The 22,544-nt window shown below is 40.4% G+C and overlaps 1 protein-coding gene across 2 annotated transcripts in view; it reads left to right on the top strand.

Annotated features, from left to right (window-relative positions):
* Positions 1–1,424: 1,424 nt before the first annotated feature.
* The window catches only part of OTUD4 (OTU deubiquitinase 4), a 38,841-nt gene continuing 17,721 nt past the window's right edge, over positions 1,425–22,544 (top strand). For both annotated transcript variants that reach the window (XM_083367764.1, XM_083367765.1), the window contains exons 1-11: positions 1,425–1,984; positions 5,327–5,410; positions 6,719–6,769; positions 9,820–9,866; positions 11,993–12,065; positions 12,226–12,307; positions 16,215–16,353; positions 18,898–18,937; positions 20,954–21,071; positions 21,185–21,249; positions 22,333–22,433. In XM_083367764.1, the coding sequence (XP_083223890.1) occupies positions 1,823–1,984; positions 5,327–5,410; positions 6,719–6,769; positions 9,820–9,866; positions 11,993–12,065; positions 12,226–12,307; positions 16,215–16,353; positions 18,898–18,937; positions 20,954–21,071; positions 21,185–21,249; positions 22,333–22,433 (962 nt within the window). In that variant the 5' untranslated portion in view covers positions 1,425–1,822. The remainder of the gene's footprint in view (positions 1,985–5,326; positions 5,411–6,718; positions 6,770–9,819; positions 9,867–11,992; positions 12,066–12,225; positions 12,308–16,214; positions 16,354–18,897; positions 18,938–20,953; positions 21,072–21,184; positions 21,250–22,332; positions 22,434–22,544) is intronic.

Raw genomic sequence — 22,544 nt, 5'->3', positions numbered from 1 at the left:
GCAGGCAAATCAGACATGACTGAATGGAAGAAAAAAAAATGTAGGAAGACAGCTGTGAGCTGTCTTTTTCTTCAATGTTTCCCATGTATCTGGATCAGTGTCTGTCAACCTTGCTAGCTTGAAGATGCGTGGAGTTGAAATCCATATATCTTCAAACAGCCAAGGTGAAGAAACGCTGAAATAGACCCTTGGTTTTTTTTTTGAGCTACCCTTGGATGCGCACGTTATGGAAAGCATGTTATGGAAAGCCAACAGCACGTTCTAAGATGGCGGCGCCTGGAATGGCTGCGGCTGCATTGGCTCTTGGAGGCGAATAGTTTTGGGAGGGATAGTAAGGGCTATAGGCCACATGATCAGGAAGATTTTAATGTGTTTGAGCAACATGGTAGAACTAAGGCAGGGGTCGGCAACCTCGGCTCTTTTATGACTCGTGGACTTCAACTCCCAGAATTCCTGAGCCAGCATAGCTGGCTCAGGAATTCTGGGAGTTGAAGTCCACGAGTCATAAAAGAGCCGAGGTTGCCGACCCCTGAACTAAGGTAACATACCACCGACAATCTTTGCTGGCATGGCGAGTTGCTAGTTGTTTTGGAACTGTTGGTGAGACCGTTAAAAGTCGTTGGCGCTGTTTGAATTTGTTCTACCAGCAGCAAGATCTGACTGCTGGCCCAGTGATGGATTCTACTGCAAATCAGGGCTGTTTCCAGAGGAGGCAGAGGAGGAGAGGACCTGGAGCTTATGGGGCGAAGGAACTGGATGAGGCTGTCAGCAGGCCCAGAGGAAGAGAGAGAAGCTTTTGGAGGAGTTAGTGGCGGCGGCAGCAGCATCCTCCAGGGGCAAAAAGAAGCAAGGCCTCTTCAAGGAAAAGAGTCAGGATCAGAAAAAGGAAAGAAGGCGAGGTTGTCAGAATACAAGCGAATTTGAGGGCTAATCTACATGGAGCCCCATTTCCATCTGTCCTGTTTGCCATCGTTCACTCCCTAGAGACTAAAAAGGACAATGTGAAATTTGAGCGGGCCCCGAACAAGGAGTATATATCGGAGGTGGTGACCCTTTGAGAGCTGTATGCAACGCAATTTCATTTTGATGTATGCCGATTGGTGTACAGTCAAAGTGACAATAAAGTTATCATAAAGTCATGTGTAAGGCTCCGCGGTGTGTACACAAGCAAACAGCTCTTTTTAGCTCCGTCTTCTGGCCAACCAGACGAAGGCAATCATAGCAAGCACCAACGTCACCAAACAACTCAGCAGCTCCCGCCCGCCCGCCCGCCCGCTTCCCACTCGGTAAGAAGCGCGCCAGGGAAGGCGGGAAGAAGTTGACGGGATCGACGCCCCTCCCTTCATGGCGCGTCACTTCCTGCTTGGAGTCGAACTACAACTCCCAGAAAACCTTCGAGTGCCGGTCTGGCTCTGAAAGTGAAAACAAACTTTCAAGGCTGCCTGTTCCAGTGGAAACGCACCACATGTTTCGTTTCCGTGTGGGAAGCGGCGCGGTGCGCCAAAGCTGCCCTGGGGAGCTGGTCTGGGGAAGGAGGGCGCGCTGGGTTTAGTGGAGCAGCGCGGGTGTCCAAAGGAGGAGGCCGAGGAAAAAGCAGCCACCCGCGCGGTCTCCGGTGCAAAGAGCCCCACATGCGACCTGCAAACGTGAGCCTGGCGCCTCCCGCTGCTCCAGCCGCTGCCACCTTGGCAACCGCCTCTCGCCTTCGGACAGCTTTTTCCCGGCGGGTTGCTTTCGACGCCGATCTTACATACGTCTTACGCACCCATTTAGTTTCTTTTTCAACCATGTGGGGCTAAACTAAGAGAAGCAAGAAGTAAACATGGAGGAGGCGACCGGCAGCAAGGAGGAGCAGAGCCGCCTGGGCAACGGCGTGGGGAGCCCTGCCGAGGCTGCCATGGACGGCTACTTACGATCTCAGGGATTGTACCGCAAGCGAGTGGCGAAGGACGGGTCGTGCCTCTTTCGAGCGGTGGCGGAGCAGGTAAAAAGTGCGGATTTCCGTCCGCATCCGCGGCTGGGTCGGAGGGCCGGGCGGGAGCGCGGGGTGGGGTGGGGGGGGGAAACGTCTGGTCGGGCGCCTCTGCCAACTTCATACACTACAATTCCCATCGCTCTCCGCGGACGGTGGGAGACGAGAGGCTGTGGGGGAAAAAAAACCCCAACAAACGGCTGGAAATCGATCGGGGAGGAAGCCATCCCTGGTTCGCCCTAGGCCGCAGCAGACCGAAATCCCCCGTTGGCGTGGGAGGAGATCTTGGCTGAGCGGGGCTGCCACACTGGAGACGGCTCCTTCGGAAGTTTTCACCTTCTAGTTGAAAAGGGCGAAAGGGGAGCAATTAGGGTGTAGCCGTTTTATGGAGGGGGAAAAAAACAACAACCTGGGAAAGAAAATTCGGGATGGAAACTCATACAGGGGTCGGCAACCTCGGCTCTTTTATGACTCGTGGACTTCAACTCCCAGAATTCCTGAGCCAGCTATGCTGGCTCAGGAATTCTGGGAGTTGAAGTCCACGAGTCATAAAAGAGCCGAGGTTGCCGACCCCTGGAAGACTGAAATCTTGCTTTTGCACCCAGAAAGTTATTTTGCCGTTAAGTTTCTGTTTCCTGCTTCAAAAAAAAAAAAAAGAGAGATTCATTTTGTTGGCCCGGAAAAAAAAGGGGGAGGGGAGAGATTATTTTGCACTCTGCCCCATTTAAGTCTAAAAATTTCACTGTGAATACATAGGGCGTGAACGATAGGCACAGTGCAAAACAAGAGAAAATGCTGGGGGAATCCCAAGCGTTTGATCTTTGCTGTTAAAATACAAAACTTATTGAAGCTGATCAGCTTTGTTTTTCTTGTGGCTCAACAAACTTGCAGAGTATTAGTGTGACTCAAGCTGCATTTAAATGCAGCCTGCAAGGGCCTTGGTGGAGCAGTGGGCTAATGCCTCCTTAAGTAACACCAGCTGCCTGCAATTATTGCAGGTTCGAGTCCCACCAGGCTCAAGGTTGACTCAGCCTTCCATCCTTCCGAGGTAGGTAAAATGAGGACCCAGATTGTTGGGGGCCATTAAGCTGACTTTGTAATAATGCCGCTTCGGGGGGGGGGGGGGGGAAGCCCTAATAAGCAGGCATATACATAGAATGAAGGCTATTGCTAAGCACATTGATTTGTACTTAGATTGTAAGCCGCCCTGAGTCTTCGGAGAAGGGCGGGATATAAATGGGATTTAAAAAAAAAGTTTGGCCTATTGAATAAATGGATGCCCCAAGGGCTTCTTTAATTTAGGCTAGCTTCCTGTAGCCCTAATGATTAGGCACTTTTTAAAAAGGCAGGAAATATTGATATACTTTCACTTCTACCCACATAACATTGTATTTTGATATGAAACTGGTACTTGATGATCAGAGGACTTATCAGTTCTGAGATAGTTTAGGATGGTTCCCAAGAAGAGTTAATATTCATCAAGAAGTCCTTGGTTTGATTTGCATTTCCTTTCTGGAATTTATGAGGTAAGCGACTTTGTTTCCTCTAGTTAGTAGTTGTTTTGAATTCCAACTCTGTAAACCCAGCACACACTCGGTGAACAGAAATTATGGAAGCTGTAGTCTTAAATAGGAGAATATTGCCTATCTCTGCAATAGATTTGGTCAGGTAGTTCTGGTTCCTCCTCAAATGTCAATAAAAGAAATGTTTCTAAAGGAGAAACATTGTTTCCAGGTTAACCCAACAGTAAAGCACAGTCTAACCAATCAGATTATACTAAATTTTGTGTGAATTTAGCTGGCGTTACTAGTTTATGGTTCAATGTATTTTGAGAATCCAGAAAATTGGATTGAATAAACCATGGTTCAATTAACAGTATGAAGACTTTGTGAACACAGCCAGCTCCTTGATGCCACAGATTCTAATTTTGGTATAATAGGCCAGTATAGCTAATTCTTTGGAAATAGCTGCATTCCAAATGACTGTAAAATAATGCATGTCAGGGATTTGAGCAGCAGTTGTGTATACATAGCCCTCAACTCAAGCATTCATTTAGCATTTTTTTTGAAATTACAGTGGCACTGAAAAAAGTAACATACAACTGGTCCTTTGCACTTAAGAATATCATAATGTCCCAACAGCATGTGTTTATCATTTGGGCACTTGGCAACCATTATGTATTTATGAAAGCTGCAACATCAACATCCTTGGGTAGTGTAATTGCCACTTGCAACCTTCCCAGCCAACTTGTGACAAGCAAAACATGGGGGAAACCCAATTTGCTTAATGACTGCATGATTTACTTAACAGCTACAGTGATTAACTTTATTGTAGCAAAAAAGATCATAAAATTGACACTCACTTAACAATCTTACATAGCAATAGAAATTCTGGTCAGTCGTACTTTGAGAAATATCTGTATAAATGGTTATAATCAGTAGAAGTGTTGCTCTGTCAGAAAAAACAAAATCCAGGACCTTAAAGAGTATCTAAATTGGAGATCTTAAAAACTGTTCATGGACAGGATATTCAAAACAAGTAACAGTAAACAAACCTGTCCATTATTGTGGCACTGGAATTTTTGTAAGGATTTGCATAATAAAACAATGTCCTGTAGCTTTGAAAACACAATACCAATTAAATATCAGTCTGTCTCAATATTGGCTCATAGATTCATTATCAATCAGGCAAAACATGTATCAACTGCTCTTTATTTTATAAAGAATAAGTAGTTTTTAAGTGCCTTCATCTTCATCTGATCCTTGAACTAGAGACTTTAAAGTTTCAAATATTTCTTGAAATTTTGCGTTACTGTATGCTTTGTGCTTTAGTAATTCTGTCATATCTTTATCTGAAAAGGGCTAAAATTGATTAATATATACTGTAGGTCTAGATATTTCTATGACTAGTCATGTGGAATAATAATAGATTTGGGACAGGTTCATGGTCTCATTGAATTAGGACTTTTACTTAGTTTTACTGGAAATATACAACTGTTGCTAACCTGCACGGTGGATGAATGGACCGCCTCAGTTCTGAAGAATAAGAGGTCATTTTATTTTTTAATTTCCTAGATAAATAAAACAACTAAATATTGTTGAAATAAAAAAATTATCATTTCAAAATATAGATTTTACTCAGATGGTTTCTTCTGGATATGTTATTTTAAATAAAGATAATCATTTTTTTGAAAGCTTATTTTGAAATTTGCAGGATTTACTCTACTTCTTTATCTGCATATATAATTAAAGCTGAATTCTAGCTCTAATTAACAACTTTAATCTCTTAGATTTTAAATCTGTAACTAAATATACATAAACTTGGAACCCTTTTTTTAATAACTTTTTTTTTCAGGTTTTCCACTCGCAGACTCAGCATCTTGATGTTAGGATGGCCTGTATAAACTATCTGTGGAAAAACAGAGAGAAATTTGAAGCGGTAAAAATATTATTATATTATGGATAACTATTAAAGCCATTCTGAACCTTTTAAAAACATCTCCTTTTTTACCATTATGCTCTGAGAAAAAGCATGGTCAATTTGCTTATGACAAACCATGAGCCATCATCATTTTATTTCAGCTAAGAGGATCTATGGGTACTGCATGAACAGACCACTTATTGATTATTCCTTGTGTCCAGTGTTGTGATTTATAATGGACAGAAGACAATATATAAACATATTAAATAAATCATACAGGTTTATGGGAAGAAATTAACCCTGGACATTGTCTTTCATACCCATGAAAAATCCATGGTCTGGTTTGCTTTTTTGGGTTTAGCATACTGTAGTTCTTAAACCATGTTTTATGGCTTAGTATGTAGGGTAAATTCAGCTACTTGTCACTTAATCATGGTTTATTTAACTATCATAGATGAAATCCAGTTCAATGTGATACATGCCGTATCAATTTCAGTAAAACTATTTCCTACATGCTAATATGCATCATCCCAAGACTCTTCAATTTTATACTTTCCAAATGTGGTTAATTTCAAGTTCAACAATTTCCACTTAGAATGCCTAGTGGCAGTGCTGTTTTTGATATATGAAGATTCTAGCCCAAAGCATTTGGTGAGCACCAGAGTAATTAAGGCTTTCATCAACCATTAGTTTACTTTTATGAAGCTGTATACATTCTGGGACTCATTAGGATTCATTAGATTTTAAGAATGTTCTGGGTGTACAAGTGGTAAACATATTCTAACAATATAGTTATATGGTGTATATATATATATCTTGAAATGTGGTTAATATAAAGGTATTCACTTAGGTTGGCATATGGAAACATGAGAACTGGATGCATCTGAGATATATGCATTATTTCAAAATTTTGAAATTTCAGTAGTGAAGCAATTATCAACATTGAGAACTTCCAGATATGCAACCTGCATCTCATAGAATTCTTAGCCATAGTGAATTCTGGGATTTGAAGTCCATTTACATCTGAAAGTCACTAAGTTTGTAAACAATCTGGAGCTTTTCCACAGTGTCCCAATATCTGCCACTGAATTAACAGCCTGCAGTTATGGAAACGAAGTTAACATACAGCCTGGTACATTCCTAGATGCTACTCAGAAGCTATATCTATAATTTCTGGAGTATTACTTCTGAGTAAATCAAGTAAGTCTCCACAATTTGAAGATTAGAAGTAAGAATCCTTGATCAAATCTTTACAGAAGTGAGCCTTATTATCTTTACTTGTGTTAATGCACAGTGTTAATGCTTCTTTATTTTGATGCTTTACAGTTTATAGAGGGGCCATTTGAGGAATATCTGAAGCGTCTTGAAAATCCACAGGTATGTGCTGTCAAATTAACTACATATATAACATTCGGTTTATCTCATTCCCCTAAGGCAGGGGTGTCAGACTGCCAGCCCGTGGGCCGGATGCGTCATCTGGAAGCCACACCACCCCCAATTGCCAGCAATGGCAAAATAGTCCTGATACGTCTCACAACGTCACGTGATGTGAGTTTGACATGTCTGCCCTAAGGACTGCATCTGGCAGAGTAAATGAACTTTCTTTGGATATTACATGTAACAGTTTTTCAAAGAATGATTAAAAAAGTAAAATGTATGGGTGACTACAGAGTCCTTGATTTACGACCACAACTGAGCCCAATGTTTCTGTTGGTAAGTGAGACATTTGTTAAGTGAGTTTTGTTCCATTTTATGACTTTTCTTGCCATATTTGTTAAATGAGCCACTGCAGTTGTTAAATTAGTAACATGGTTGTTAAGAGAATCTGGTTCCCCAGTGACTTTGCTTGTCAGAGGTTCACAAAAGGTGATCCCATGACCCCATGACCCCTCAACCTTAATAAATATGAGTCAGTTGCCAAGTGTCCAAATTTTGATCATGTGACCCTGGGGATGCTGCAACCGTCAGTGTGAAAAATGGTCATAAGTCAATTTTTGCAGTACAGTTGTAACTTCAAATGGTTACTAAATTAATTCTTGTACGTTGAGAACTACCTGTACCCACTACTTCAAGTGTTGGGGGGCATTTGAAGTTGCACAGAACATGTAGATTTCCTGCAAATAGAGATTTGTTTACAGCCATTTGTTTATTTTAGCTTGCATAAAGCAAAAGAAAGACAAGCCTCACATGATACACAAAACTAATAAATAGTGCATATGAAAACTTAAGGAACCATGTACCAAACCATGTTTTAGTGACATAGTTCATTAAGCAGTAAAATGGGTCTTGGCATACCTTTTCTCTTGTCAGGAACTTAATATGACTGAGTGAATAAACTGTTTTTGCTGGAAAATTAGAAATAATAAGACAATTGAAGGTAATTAGTATAGCAATCTATTATCAGGATAAAATTATTTAATAATTCCTGGGTATCTTCAAGACCATATTTCCTATATAGTTTTTATCTATCCAACCTGGATGGTCAGAGAGCACTTACTGTGTCCCATCTACCAGGAGGTGAACAGAGGAGTCCAATGGGTGCTCTGGGTGGCAGTTCCCTCATATAGAACAGCTTTTCTTCTAATGTGAGGATGGCCTCCATTCTCAAAACCTTGTAGGAGATCTTTGGGAACTGAGTATAGAGCCACAGGCCTTATATGTATTGTAGAAACATTAAACACTACTCAATTTGTTGATGCAACCTACCGAACAATCCATACCTTCTCCATCCAGCTTTACAGGTAGAATTGGGGATGGGAGCAATAAAACTTGTAGGAAATTTCTTGAAATTTAAAATAGGAAGAATGGTAGTCCACTTGTGATACTGACTTAGGGAGCTTATTAATCTGGCTCTGGTGTTCATGGTAATTGGAATTATCAAAGTTTAGTTATTGTTGAGCTGCTTCCTTTTGGTAATGGCTGAAAATTACTTTTTGTTGGCTTCTCAAAGAAGATGATAAACCAGAAGAATAGAGGTGCTAGAACAGTGATGGTGAACCTTTTAGAGACCGAGTGCCCAAATTGCAACCCAAAACCCACTTATTTCCTGGAAAGTGCCAACATGGCAATTTAATCTGAATTTTAGTTTAGTTTTAGTTTAGAAAAAACAACTCATACATTAACATCTTTTGTCTTAAAAGAAAAACACAATAACAAAGCTTTCAATGATACAAACAACTTTTTACTGAAAGGTAAAAGTTTGCATTTGGCAAGCTTTTGAACAATTAATGTGATTTTTGCTGTTGTATGCATGCTGATAATTTGTCTAACCTTGGCTTATACTTTGTAAGTTTGAGAGCAACACATGCAGCACTCAGGTCACCTGTTAGTCTGTTTCTGGTGTCAGATTTGATGTAATTCAAAGCTGAAAACTGTGCGCTTGCTCTGGAGGCTTGTTTTGGCTAGGAAGGGGCTTGAGAAATGGCTTTTTCCTGTGAAAACTTAGCCAAAGAGCAAGGTACACGTGCCCACAGAGAGGGCTCCGAGTGCCCCCTCTGGCACGCGAGCCATAGGTTCGCCACCACTACTAGAATAAAATGTGCTATTGTTCTGTCTGGAATACTGTTTTTCATATTAATATAATTAATAAATCATCAGTGCCAGGCTACAAGGGGGTATATTTAATACATATCTGCTTTGGCATTTTTGTATATTGCCTCTTTCTCTTTTTTGACTTTTTCTTTCTGCTTATTGGGCAAGGATAAGAATGCAGTTGACCCTTCCCATATTTGAACTGCAGCATCATTGGAGGTGGAGACAAGGCCAATGTTTTTAATACTTTGCATTATGCATTAAGGCTTACTGTGGAGTTTTCACTGTTGTTTCACATATAAACGTAGCCTTTGGAATTTGAAGTCAGGGACTATTTTCACTGATTAAATTGCTTAGAGACAGTCTGTTTTGTTCTCTGGTTGTATTGTTGGAAAGGGCCCTCACTATAAAGGAGACCAAAAATAGAATTAGTTATGATAGATTTCTCCCTGTGTAAGCAAAGCATGCAGGAATTGAAGGATTCAATAAGCTTATAAGGTTATGGATTAAGACTTTTGGGGCAGGATATTTTGTATACCAGGCAGCCATACTTCATAAAGAATAAGGAGCATATGCTAAAAATGGAAATAATTGATTTTAATTAAAAATTCATGAAAACTTCTGTAGAATTACTAAAATGTTAATATTGGTTAGTTGTAATATGCAAATCCATTGATCCTTAATTAAGTAACCTTTTCCCAACCTGGTGTCATTGAGATACGTTACATTACACTTTGGGTCATAACTCCTATAATTTGTATTTGAGAAAGGTTAAACCAAGGTTTTAACTGTTGCTGCTTGCTAGTGATTTAAAGGTCCTTAAATATCCTTTTGGCACTTCACTGGTTATTGACATGTTACTGATTATTTACTCACAGTATCTTTTTCTATTACAGGAATGGGTTGGACAAGTTGAAATAAGTGCCCTTTCTCTTATGTTCAAGTAAGAAACATTTCTTTAAGGTTCAAAAGAATAATGCTCAACCAATATAATGCATGTTTTTAAATGTGGCAGTTTTTAGAAAAATACAAACAAATTGATCAATTTTATTTTATAGTGGTGGAATAATCTGTTTCATTCAGGACCCTCTAAAGTTGTCAGGCAGCCACCTTCTCTATCTATCAAATTGTCCAGACAGATGGGATCAAAATATATTTTTTGAGGAAGGGGCAGAACAAGGCCTCCTTAAAAGGTCCCTAGAAATATCCCCTCCTGCAGTGAAAAATTTATCACAGCCTGGATCCACCTGACTGTCATCCACCTGGAGGCTTCCACCAAACAGAAGGAATAGGAATCTTAACTGACAGATAGTTGCACTGACAGCATTGAAGACTGTTTCATCAGGTCCAATAGGGTGAAGCTGTTCCCCAATAACTGGCTAAGATCTTTCCCCAGGCAGCTCAAATAGACCTCCACCATGCATGGGTTCAAGTGAATCCAATGACTCTGTCCATCAGTTTTCAATAATTTCTGCTGCATGGCCCTGAAAATGGTCACTTCAGGCTATCTTTAGGAGCTCTTCTGTCCCAGGGGGTTTTGGGTGATCCTGAACAGGGTCACTGGATAACACTCTGTAGGTGTAATAAGGGCAGAGAAATAATGGTATTTTGCCACTCTTATTGCCCTCTGGTAGGCCTCAATAGCAGCTCTTAAGTTGTGTCCAAGTGGATTCATCCCTTTTTTCCTTCAGCAGCACTCTAGGTGTCTCTCTTCTCTTTTTCAGAACCTATAACTCCTGTGTGAACCCCAGGAAGAGTTGAGCAATGGGTCAAGAGAGGATGCTTAGGGGCTATCCTGTCCAAAGCCTCTGCCGCTCTTTGGTTCCACGACGTAACCAGAGCTTTGGCAGGATTCTGTAGTAAACCCCCAGGGATATCCACCAGTTCCCTCAGGAATCCATTTGGGTCCATCAAATGCTGGGGACGTACTGCTCAAATGGGTCCAGGTGGGCAGCATAAGAGAGTCTCAAGGACACCAGGGCATGATCTCACCATGAAAGCAAAGGGATAGTGATAGATTCCCCCATCAGTTCACATTGCCAGTGATCCGACAAAAAGATCGTAACTGGTGTGTGACCACTGACTGCCTCGAGTCAGACCCAAGATGATCTAGGATAGGCCCATGTGGCCATGGACTTGGGCCGCTTCTAAGGCCAAACCCAGGAATGGCAGGTTGAAGTCTCCAGGATCATAAGCCTGTGGAACTCCACTGCCAGCTCTGAGGTGGCCTTCAGCTGTTTAGACAGGCTGCTATACAGCAGCGAAGCTGGTACAACAGCTCCAATTCCAACTGATCCTAGCTTCAGAAACAGGGTCTCACAACCAGAAACATGGGGAGCAAGGCCAGAACATAGGAATAAAGGAAGAATCATATCAACAAACCTTTTCCCAGTACAAAATGCTGCTAGAGTTGATTATTTTTATTAGACTGCTCAAATATATAAGCTAATAACATTGCCAGGAAATACAGATGCACGTATACAGTAAAACCAAAGTGGTGTACATAACATTCTGTTTAAGGAAGAAATTAGGGAACTTGAGGCATAGCAAGCATTGTGTAAAGGCAGAAAATAGAATATGGTGTGTGATTAGTGCGGCTAGGCTTGTTATATGATTTCTTGAGGGTTGATCACCAAATTCAGTAGGTCCTTTGGGGAAGATTGCAGAATAAACGTAGCAAGGGCATTACTGTGCTAAACAGCCAAAGAACCTTATTTATCTTCTGGCTCTTAATTGACAATTTTTAAGACAGACATGGAAGTATTAGAAGCAGATTTGGGGAAACTTTGGTACTGAGTGAGGAGTGGAGACAATATCAGGTTCTGCTAAGCAGTCCTATTCCATCTAATAGCCATTGCCAATTCCTGGTGCTTGACCTGAGTTTTGCAGTTAATAGTTATGTGTTGCCTTTGCAGAATTCACAAGATATTTTTCTTGAATTACATATATTTATTAAACAAAGATTCATACACGTTTCCTGTCAAGATCAGTCTATGCTATTTTTATTTATTCATTTCATAACGAAACTTGTGTATTTATAGATGGTTTTTCTCTTTATAAATTTTCCAGAAAAGATTTTATAATATATCAGGAACCAAACTACACTCCTTCTTATGTAACCGAAAATGGCTTTCCCAATAAGGTAAGATGAGTCCTACTGTAATAGATCTCGCTACTCATGTAACTTGAAGAATTGTGAGGTTTTTGCAGAAGTGATAATAGGAAGTACTGTGCTAGTCTTTAATTTGTCTGTGTAAATTTGCTAGCTATTATATTTTAACTGTTCTTATGTTCCTTTTTAGATATTGCTGTGTTTTTCAAATAGCAATCACTATGATATTGTCTATCCTATGGACTACACAATCAAGGCTGCGCTTTGTCAGTGTAAGTATTAATATGATATATCAACTTTGAGATGTGATCAAAGTGTGGGATCAGAGGGAACCCATCACATATCTCCATGTTTCTGTATCGTGGGGTGGCTGTTTTGACAGGCAAAAATATAACCAAAATGTAAATGCTGGCAAAGAGGGCCTACTGCAGATCCCATTTGTCAAAGAACTCTGACTATTGGGATCCAGAAGTGCCTTTTCTGCCTAGCTCGTACCCTGTGGAACATTCCACCCTCCAAGGTGAGATCTGCTTCCACATTCCTATCCTGTAAGAGCCTGAAGACCTGGCTCTGCCAGTTGGCCTGTGAACCCCGTGGAGGCGTTTCACACTGCAGGTGGCTGTTGGATCAATGGCAAACTACACTTCCCTTGCTCCCTACTTGCTCCCTACTTCCCCACCCATCTACCTTTCATTTTAATGTCGCTGCATCATTGTTTTCTTTTTCATTGTTTATTCTATTGTTTTATTATTTTATTACTGTTACGTTTACACTTCTTTTCATTTCTCTTTTTTTATTCTTGTAAGCCGCCTAGAGTAGCCCCATAGTGAGACAGGTGGCAAATAAATTTAACAAAGTAAACAAAAAATAAACTAGTTTTCTGTAAACTAACATAACAAATGATGAATAACAAGTTAATTGGATGCCCTAATAGCCCTTGTGGTAGGTATCCACAGGGCTTTTTTTCTCATAGAACGCCTGGAACGGAGTTCCGGCACCTTTTTTGGATGGAACCTTGTAGGGTAGGCAAGGTGGGTTGTATGACGTGTGAGTTCCGGCACCTTTTTCTTTTACAAAAAAAAGCACTGGGTATCCATAAAACGTATTAAGATGAGTTCCTGCATTTGAGTTATCCGTCCTAAATTAGACAGTGAGGGGGAAAATTATTTGATCCCCTGCTGATTTTATACGTTTGCCTACTGACAAAGAAATTTATTTATTTTATTTATTTTATTACATTTATATACCGCCCTTTCCCTGAGGACTCAGGTCGGTTTACAGGGAGTTAAAAAACCAGCAATACAAAAGTTAAAACCAATAAAAAAAATTAAACTAACCCTGTGCAATTAAAACCCCGATTAAAATAAATTACTCCTCAGCCTGGGCCCGAGAGCTCGAAGAGCCAGGTCTTCAGGCCCCGGCGGAATGACCGGAGGTCGGGGGCAGTCCTCAGCTCCACTGGCAGCTGGTTCCAGAGGGCAGGCGCCCCCACTGAGAAGGCCCTATCCCTGGGTGTCACCCGCCGGCAATCTCTTACCGGTGGGACCCTGAGCAGACCCGCCCTGTGCACTGGGCGAAGGGCATTTGATGCCGGCAGCAGGTGTTCCCTCAAATACCCCGGACCCAGGCCATGTAGGGCTTTATAGGTGTTAACCAGCACCTTGAATTTCACCCGGAGGGCAACCGGAAGCCAATGCAGCTCGCGGAGTAGAGGTGTTACATGGGAGTATCGGGAGACCCCCATTACAACTCGCGCGGCCGCATTCTGCACCAGTTGAAGCCTCCGAGTGGTCTTCAAGGGCAGCCCCATGTAGAGAGCATTGCAGTAGTCCAAACGGGAGGTCACGAGCGCATGAGTAACTGTGCGTAGGGCATCTCGGTCCAGATAGGGACGCAACTGGCGCACCAGGCGAACCTGTGCAAAAGCCCCCCTGGTCACGGCTCCTATGTGGTCTTCAAAATTGAGTCGTGAATCCAGGAGGACGGATTCACCTGATTATGATCAGTCTATAATTGTAATGGTAGGTTTAATTAACAGTGAGAGAGAATAACAATAAAATAAATAACAATAAAAAAATCCGGAAAAACACAGTTCAAGAAAGTTACAAATTTATTTGCATTTTAATGAGTTTGGGTTATAAGTTTTGAGCTGAAGAACTCTCTGAAGTCCATTATCTTGCATACTAGGTTCTTCAAAAAGTGCTCCAGGAAATGCTGTATGGTATGGGAAATGGAAATTGAAACTTGTGGAATTGCTTTAGATCAGAGTTTCCTAAATTTTTCAGCTCCACGGACCAGCGGGTTGGTGGTGGAAGGATGATTCTGTGTGAGTGGTGGGCACACATGCCTGCAGCTCACACAAATGGAGTGTGCATATACGTGCTTCCCGCTGCTCACGCAAATGGGGATGCCCACATGAAGGCACTCGCTTATCCACCAACTCCGCACTCCAATTCCAAATGGCTCAAGGCCCAGTAATGGGCCACGACCTGTGGTTGGGGACCCCTGCTTTAGATGAACAGGATATGAAACTCATATTTTAAATATTTGATCTGATACCCCAGGTCTCAGATCTGATGCTGCAAACTTAAATTATTTTCCTTGCTTGGAAATGAAAAGTCCTGAAGATAGGCTGAGGTTTATCAAAATAATTGAAGTTAATATTTGTATTAACCTATACAAATTAGCCGTCTCTGTTTCCCTTTTTAGGAAAGGATAAATCTAACTCTTCATTTTCAATTCTACTTCCTTGCAGCATTCTCATAAATCATTCAAGGGAGTTAATAATCTAAAATAAAATACAATTAAAATCAAATAAAATAGTTTGATTGCCCCTATAATAATTCTGTAGGGATGCGGTGGCTCAGTGGGTTAGGATGCTGAGCTTGTCGATCAGAAGGTCGGCAGTTTGGTGGGTCAAATCCTGAGTGCTGCGTAACAGAGTGAGCGCCTGTTACTCGTCCCAGCTTCTGCCAACCTAGCAGTTTGAAAGCATGTAAAAATGCAAGTAGAAAAATAGGGACCACTATGTTGGGAAGGTAACAGCGTTCCATGCGCCTTTGGTGTCTAGTCATGCCGGCCACATGACCACGGAGATGTCCTTGGACAAGCGCTGGCTCTTCGGCTTTGTAATGGAGATGAGCACCGGCCCCTAGAGTTGGAAACGACTAGCACGCATGTGCGGGGGACCTTTACCTTTTATAATAATTTTAAATATTTTTATTTGGTTTTTAATTATTTACATTTTATTTTAAATTATTAACATCCTTGAGTGACTTATGCACAGAAAGTTGCATGTACTGTAAATCAAAATAAGAATAAAATTTCCCTATTACACCTAAATGCTGTACAGTATTAATAGATTTCTTAACAGGATACATGTATAAGTCTACCGTATTTTCCGGCGTATAAGACGACTGGGCGTATAAGACGACCCCCTACATTTCCTGTTAAATTATAGGGTTTGGGCTATACTCGCCGTATAAGACTACCCCTCTTCCAACGCACACTAAATAAAAATTAAAAAACATCAGATTTGATTTTAATATGGTAATTTTAATTCAAATGCTTATGACATGCAGGTACTTAGTAGGAAAACTGTCACTTATAAACATAAGGCTGTTTGTCATCAAACATGTAAACATAAAACAGTGCAAGTGGATTAAACAACAACAACAACAACAACAACAACAATAATAATAATAATAATAATAATAATTTGGAGGGGACCTTGGAGGTCATCTAGTCCAACCCCCTGCTAAGGCAGGAAACCCTATAAACCCTGTAAAAAATCACAGACTGCAGCTTCTTCTCCAATTGGTCCTGCTTTCCCTGCGCAGACTAAATGGGAGATCCGCTCCAGGTTTTCCAGCCAGCCCTGTCCCTAAATTTTCAGCACCCGGCGTATAAGACGACCCCTGACTTTTGAGAAGATTTTCATGGGTTAAAAAGTAGTCTTATACGCCAGAAAATACAGTAATTGCTTCCCCAAATCACTGCTGCAATAATTTTTGAAGGGTGCTGGCTGCTTAACCTCTGGAAAATTATACTTGCTGTCTAACTTTAAAATGTGCTCAGTTTTGTCATCATTCCCTTTTGGAGCTTTTTAAAAATTTTTAACTTGTACTAAAATATTTTTGTGATTAATGCCTATTGGTATTTGTTTTGTGTCTTAACTAGCTATTTTGTATGAATTGCTATACGAAAAAGTATTTGGTGTTGAGGTGAAGAAAGTCTTAGAAGAACTGAGTCATGGTGATTTGATTAAGAATGGCAGAGGGAGCACCAAAGAATCTGATTCGGAGGGTGAAGATCCAGAGTAAGTAAGCCTGTGTGTTTAAAGTTAACAATGGTAGGTCAGATACAACTTATTCTACTGTTACAGAGAGAATAATGTACAGAAAAGCAAAACAGTATGCGGAATGTTTTTCTCGAAACTACACACATTATCATGTTTACTGAGTATTACGGGAATTTCACCTCAAAGAAATCTGTAAAGTGTCAGATTGAAGAAGAGCATTGTATATACATCAGCTAAATCAAGGCTTTTCAACCTTTTCACCCATTGTACCACTTTTAGGATATGGCAACATCCGAATACCACCAGTTGCATAGCAAGGTGTCAAAAACTTGATGACAAAAAAAAGGAAAAAAGTGATGAAGTACAGGTAGTCCTCGACTTACAACAGTTCGCTTAGTGACTGTTCAAAGTTACAATGGCACTGAAAAAAGTGCCCCCCAAGCCACAGTCGAGCAAGACACCTGCCAGCCTGCCCGGCGGCGCTCTTCCTCCTGTCCGAGGTTTTCATTGTTGTCAGGATTTCTGTTGAGGATTGGCAGCGGGAGTTGGGGGGGGGGTTTGATTTTTATTTCCCCCATCTGCTGGGTGGTTGCAGCAGGTTTTGGTCACTTCACATGACCCTGGGACACCGTGACAGTCATAAATATGAATCAGTTGCCAAGCATCTGAATGTAAATCCCTGGAGATGCTGCAACATTCCAGCTGATCGGCGCTTCTTCTGGGCTCAGAAGCGCCAGGATCAGTGCCAAGCTCCAGCTGGAGCCTGGCGCTGATCCTGGCACTTCTGCTGAGCCCTGACAGCCCTGCAGCTCCAGCCATCTCTCGCTCAGGCTTGTGTGGTGCTGCCACTGGTTCAGCTCATTCCCCTCCCCTACTACCACTTTTCTAGGGTGGTCGCGTACCACCTGCCAGGTGCCAAATAATATGACTAAATAATATGACTAAATTGTTACAGAAATCAGTATTGTTCAAAGGAAAGGATGAGGTACAGGGGATTAATTCTCCCTTCTTACAATACTTGTGCTTTGTATGGTTCTTTAGGACCTTATTTCACTCTTATTAATCAACAAAGAATACAATCTTACATCCTTCTTTTAGTCAACCTATGTGTCTCCATCAACCATAGTTCTTGACAACTTGATAGATTGCATATGTAGAAAGTATATGTAAGATCCTCGGGGACCACCTGCTGCCGGCGTCAACTTCCCTCCGCCCTGTGCGTTTCCACAGAGAGGGCCTCCTCAGGGTGCCTCCGGTCAGAGAGTGTCGGCTGGTGGCCCCCAGGGGGAGGGCCTTCTCTGTGGGTGCTCCGGCTTTATGGAATCAGCTGCCGGTCGAGCTCCGGATGGCACCTGACCTTTGCTCCTTCCAACGCGATCTGAAGACCTATTTATTTGAACAAGCCGGCCTGGCCTGATGGGGGATATGTTGGGGTTTTAATGGGGATTTTTATATTGTTATTGATTGTTTTAGCTGGGCTACTATTTAATTCTTTTTTAATTTTTGTATTTTGTATTTTTTATATGTGCCCTGTTCACCGCCCTGAGTCCTTCGGGAGAAGGGCGGTATATAAATATAATAAAATAAATAAATAAATAAATATTAAACAAACAATTTTTGATTCAGAATCACACTTTGCATTTTGATTTTAAAACCCAGTTAGCTCACAGTGATGTTCGGTATGGCTAGAATGTTAATTGTTTGCAAATAAGAAATAGGTTGCTGCTCCTTTTTAAAACGGTGATACTGAAGATGCTGAACTACAAGCTAATCAATTGTCTTTTATTGACACCATAGGCCTTAGTTGCTCAGTTAACACATGCATAGGATATGATCTTAAAGCTAGACCAGGGGTAGGCAACCTCGGCTCTTTTATGACTCATGGACTTCAACTCCCAGAATTCCTGAGTCAGCTATGCTTTCTCTCACTTGCTGTCTTTCAAATGTGTTAAATGTGTGACTCACATATAAAGATTGTAGTTTAGGAAGATGATAAAAAAAATTGTGTTAATTTCCAGTATCTCTTCTGTTAGTATCAGATTTAATACAGAAAGGCAGTACAGCTGAACTTGTGAGCTGGAGAGGGTTAAAAATTCTCACCCCCTGAGATTGAGGCTGGTTTCAACCCTGCTGGCCTTCTGGAAGGCCCTCAAAACATGAATTTGGAATGATTAAATAATTGCTGAATTTTGCCACTAAGTCAGCAACACTTAAGATGGCCAGTGGGGTTGGGGGGCATAATTAATTGTATGGGGACTATATATGAACTGCTGAGATGAACCACTGAGGTGCATAAGCTCCCTTTGCTGTCCCTGTCCATAATAATTTTTAAGTTTAATATTAAACTGTTTGTGTATGTTTAATTTGGTCACAATGGGTTAGTACTGGCTTCATAGAATATCACTCTGTTGAAGCTGCTCAGAGTGAAATGCACTGTATCCCTGTGCTCCTCAGAGTTTATTTCTTTCATAAGAGTAAACACTAATAATGATCGTTTATATGAAAACAGAGTTCTTGCTTAATTTTGAAATGTTTTTGTTGTATATCTTTTCCTTTGTCCAGAAGTGAAAAGGCTGTAACAAGTTATACAAACGGCAAGAAGGTATTTTATTTCAGTCTGTTTACCTATTTATTCAATGTCTATGGCTGTTCCTCTTATGTAGTGTGACTCTGGGTGATTATATTAACTTGTTGAATTTTTGCAATCTACTGTATCTTAGAGTCAAAGTTGCTACTATCTATCTTCTAGGAGAATTTACTTGGTATGCTCTTAATATGTTTAGTAGGTGAAAGAGATCTAGTACCCCAGAGCCTATGGGCCTTACTGGCAAGTAAAAATAAAATAAAATAAATTCTGTAGTTTCATCTTCTGGTCATACAGTGTTGTGTGTGACTTAGGAAAGATGGTAGACCCATCTAAACAAGGTATAGAGAAAGAGCAGATGGTAAAAATTCCTTTTTTAAAGTATTCATATATAAAATATTCAGTGCTGGAGAGAAAAAAGATCAATATCCGAAAATCATCTATAGAGAAATTATAAAGGGCAGTGTATGATTCAGAGAGGGACGCGGTGGCTCAGTGGGTTAGGATGCTGAGCTTGTCGATCAGAAGGTCGGGAGTTTGGCGGATTGAATCCCAAGTGCCACGTAACAGAGTGAGCGCCTGTTACTCATCCCAGCTTCTGCCAACCTAGCAGTTCCAAAGGACGTAAAAATGCAAGTAGAAAAATAGGGACCACTATGGTGGGAAGGTAACAGCGTTCTGTGCGCCTTTGGCGTCTAGTCATGCCAGCCACATGAGCACGGAAACGTCCTTGGACAAGCGCTGGCTCTTCGGCTTTGAAACGGAGATGAGCACCAACCCCTAGAGTCGGAAATGACTAGCACGCATGTGCGGGGGAACCTTTACCTTTACCTTTATATGATTCAGAGAATATCATAAGGTAGATCTGCTATTAATATAAGAACATCTTGGAATTCTTTATCTGAGAATTAGATAAGTATAATATTGTGAACATAGGAAGGCATCAGAACAAGAATGTACAAATATCCACTCTTTTAATATCCACTCAGTTGGTGACTGTTCTAACTTTTGACGACACGGAGCAAGTGGTACATATGACTGGTCCTTAAAGTTCCAACGGGCAGTGCCCCTCTGATCACACAATCATGATCTGGATGCTTAGCAGTCAGCCTGGATCTCCAATCATTGCAGCATTCCATGGTCATGGGAATATGATTTGCAACCTTCCCTGCTGAGCTTCCCGAAAGCAAAGTAAATGGGGAATCTGGCAGGAAGTTTTAAGTCATGAACATGTCATATTTTACTTAATGATCCGTGTAGTCCACATTTAAAGATGTAATGGGGGACTCCTGGAACTGCGACTGCTAAGTGGCATAGTCATGTGACACCATGCTTTACAACCGCATCACTTAGCAACAGAAATTGTGGTCCATTGTTAAGTGAGGACTAAATATAATACGTTGCAGCTGATGCTATTACTGTGAAAGATTTAAAGAGTTAAACCTAACTGTAAAAGGCTGTACTAATCTATAAAGTGGTAGAAACAGTACTTTAGATTAAAGGGAAGGCAAGAGAAATTTAATCCCTTTAAAATTAATGAGAATAAAGCCCATATAGTAATTATGTTTTAAGGCTGGATTTCTCAGCAAACTCCTATTACAGTGCAAAAGACATTCAGTAGGATGGAACCACTGAATTAACACATAAAGGATTATGCTGCAAATTGCTTTGAGCATTTGTGGCATGCAAATTTTTCTTTACATGCCTTTCAGGAAAAATTAGCTTACCCAGATGTAATCAGAAAAGAAAATATTGAAGTGGCTAATCAGTGATATCTTGTGAGTTATGCAGTTGATACGCTTTGCATTACATGTTTATCAACTCAGAAATATAAGGCTATTACATTTTTTAACAATTATCCTGAATAATATTTAGAAATTTTTACATGAAGTTCTCTACTTTGTATATAAGTTTGTAAAGTTTTGATTTAATAATAAATATACTATTGCTTGAATTTGCTTCAAATTCTTTTTATATCCTGTATAGAATCATTCACTTGTTTTTCTAAGTATTCTTTATCCTTTTGCACAATAGCTTCATACACATGGGAAATCTCACAATGTTATGAGTTTGCCTGGAAAGGTTCTTCGTTCCCTTAATCCATTAGTTTACCGAAATGTTGAATATGAAGTCTGGCGGCAGTCAAAAATAGGTAAGGACTAATGCTGAATTCATTTACTCTGGGAAGATAGGCAGAGGAAGCTGAGTATCTTTTTGTGCTCACCTAAGAGTATACTATAATGCATTTTCTTTTTGTGCTTGCAGATCAGCAAAAACAAGATTTTTCTATTGCTGCTGGCATGCAGTATTCAGTTGGAGATAAATGTAAAGTAGGTGTCATTACATCTGAGTAACTCTGCTTAACAGCTCTTTCATTTTTCAGTATCATGCATAGTGTTTCACTTAGATTACCATTTTCCCCCATCGGGGATATATGTTTTAAGAGCAGCTTTGCAAGACAGAAATGTATCTGGAGCAAGCATGATGATATAGGGATAAGAAAATTTGCTGTTGACTTAAATTTGCACTGACTCTGTAGGATGAAATGTTGATAAGCCTATTGTTTATTTCATTGTGCTACTTTGGCCTATTATCTTGTGCTCCGTTTCTGATTCAGCCATTTGTTTATTATCTTCATTTTCTCACTTTGCCTGGGTGATAACTCCCAGTCCAGAGCATTCTATATTTGCTACTCATTGTCTTGCTTTTTCTTGTGCATTTGGATTAAATTAGTGATTAGTTTCAAGCAAAGTATAGTTTTCCAGCATAGGTATAACAGCAAATGTTGGTCTGTGTTGACACGGAGCAACTATTTTATTTTAATATTTTATTTTAATTAATATTAATTGTGTATCTCATCTTTCTTTCTTTAAAATTCAGGGCTATGTACAACAATAGTATAAATAATAATAATATGAACAATGAAATTATATAACTGAAATAATTAGCAAACAGTCTTTAAAACAATTCTACATAATCTTGGTGAATGAGGTGCACTTTTATGATTTTTTTAAATACTGAAGAAATGGGAATCAAACATACCCTTTCAAAAATGCACATTCCATGGGCTGGGGCCACACAGAAGGTCCCTTTTTCATGTACCTACTAGCCAAGCTTCTGGCAATAAGAACATTTTCAGAAGGGCTTCTCAGGTAATCACATCTTCAGTTACTTAAATTGTGCTTGATATGGAACTGGGATTGGCACAACTTGTGGCAATTGATTCCAAAAGTTAAGAGTGTTATATCACTAAAGAAATACTTTATTTAATCTCTCCTGAATTTCTCACCGTTCTTTATCATTGAATTACCTGTATTGCACTAAAATTAGAGGGGATTAAAAAAACCTTCCTAACGTATAAACCTCTTTCCTGTATTTCCCTTCGCATATAATTTATTTTAATTACTCCATAGGTATATTTAGATCACAGTGGAAGGTATTACAATGCTCACATTCAAGAAGTCCAGCCTGCAGATGGACCAGTTATTGTTTTTGTGGAAGAACTTGGTGTTAAGTAAGTAACCTTAGGATAAATGGTGGAATAGTAAATACTGTGGGATAGCCTAATTTGTGAAGTAATAGACTCTCTTACTTCACATATTAGAAGCATTTATGGAGGTCAGAC

This window comes from Vipera ursinii (genome assembly GCF_947247035.1).
Source record: "Vipera ursinii genome assembly, chromosome: 7".
In the NCBI taxonomy this organism is placed as follows: Eukaryota; Metazoa; Chordata; class Lepidosauria; order Squamata; family Viperidae; genus Vipera; species Vipera ursinii.
The sequence above is the reverse complement of the archived record's forward strand: the minus strand, read 5'-3'. Positions and strand labels throughout refer to the sequence as shown.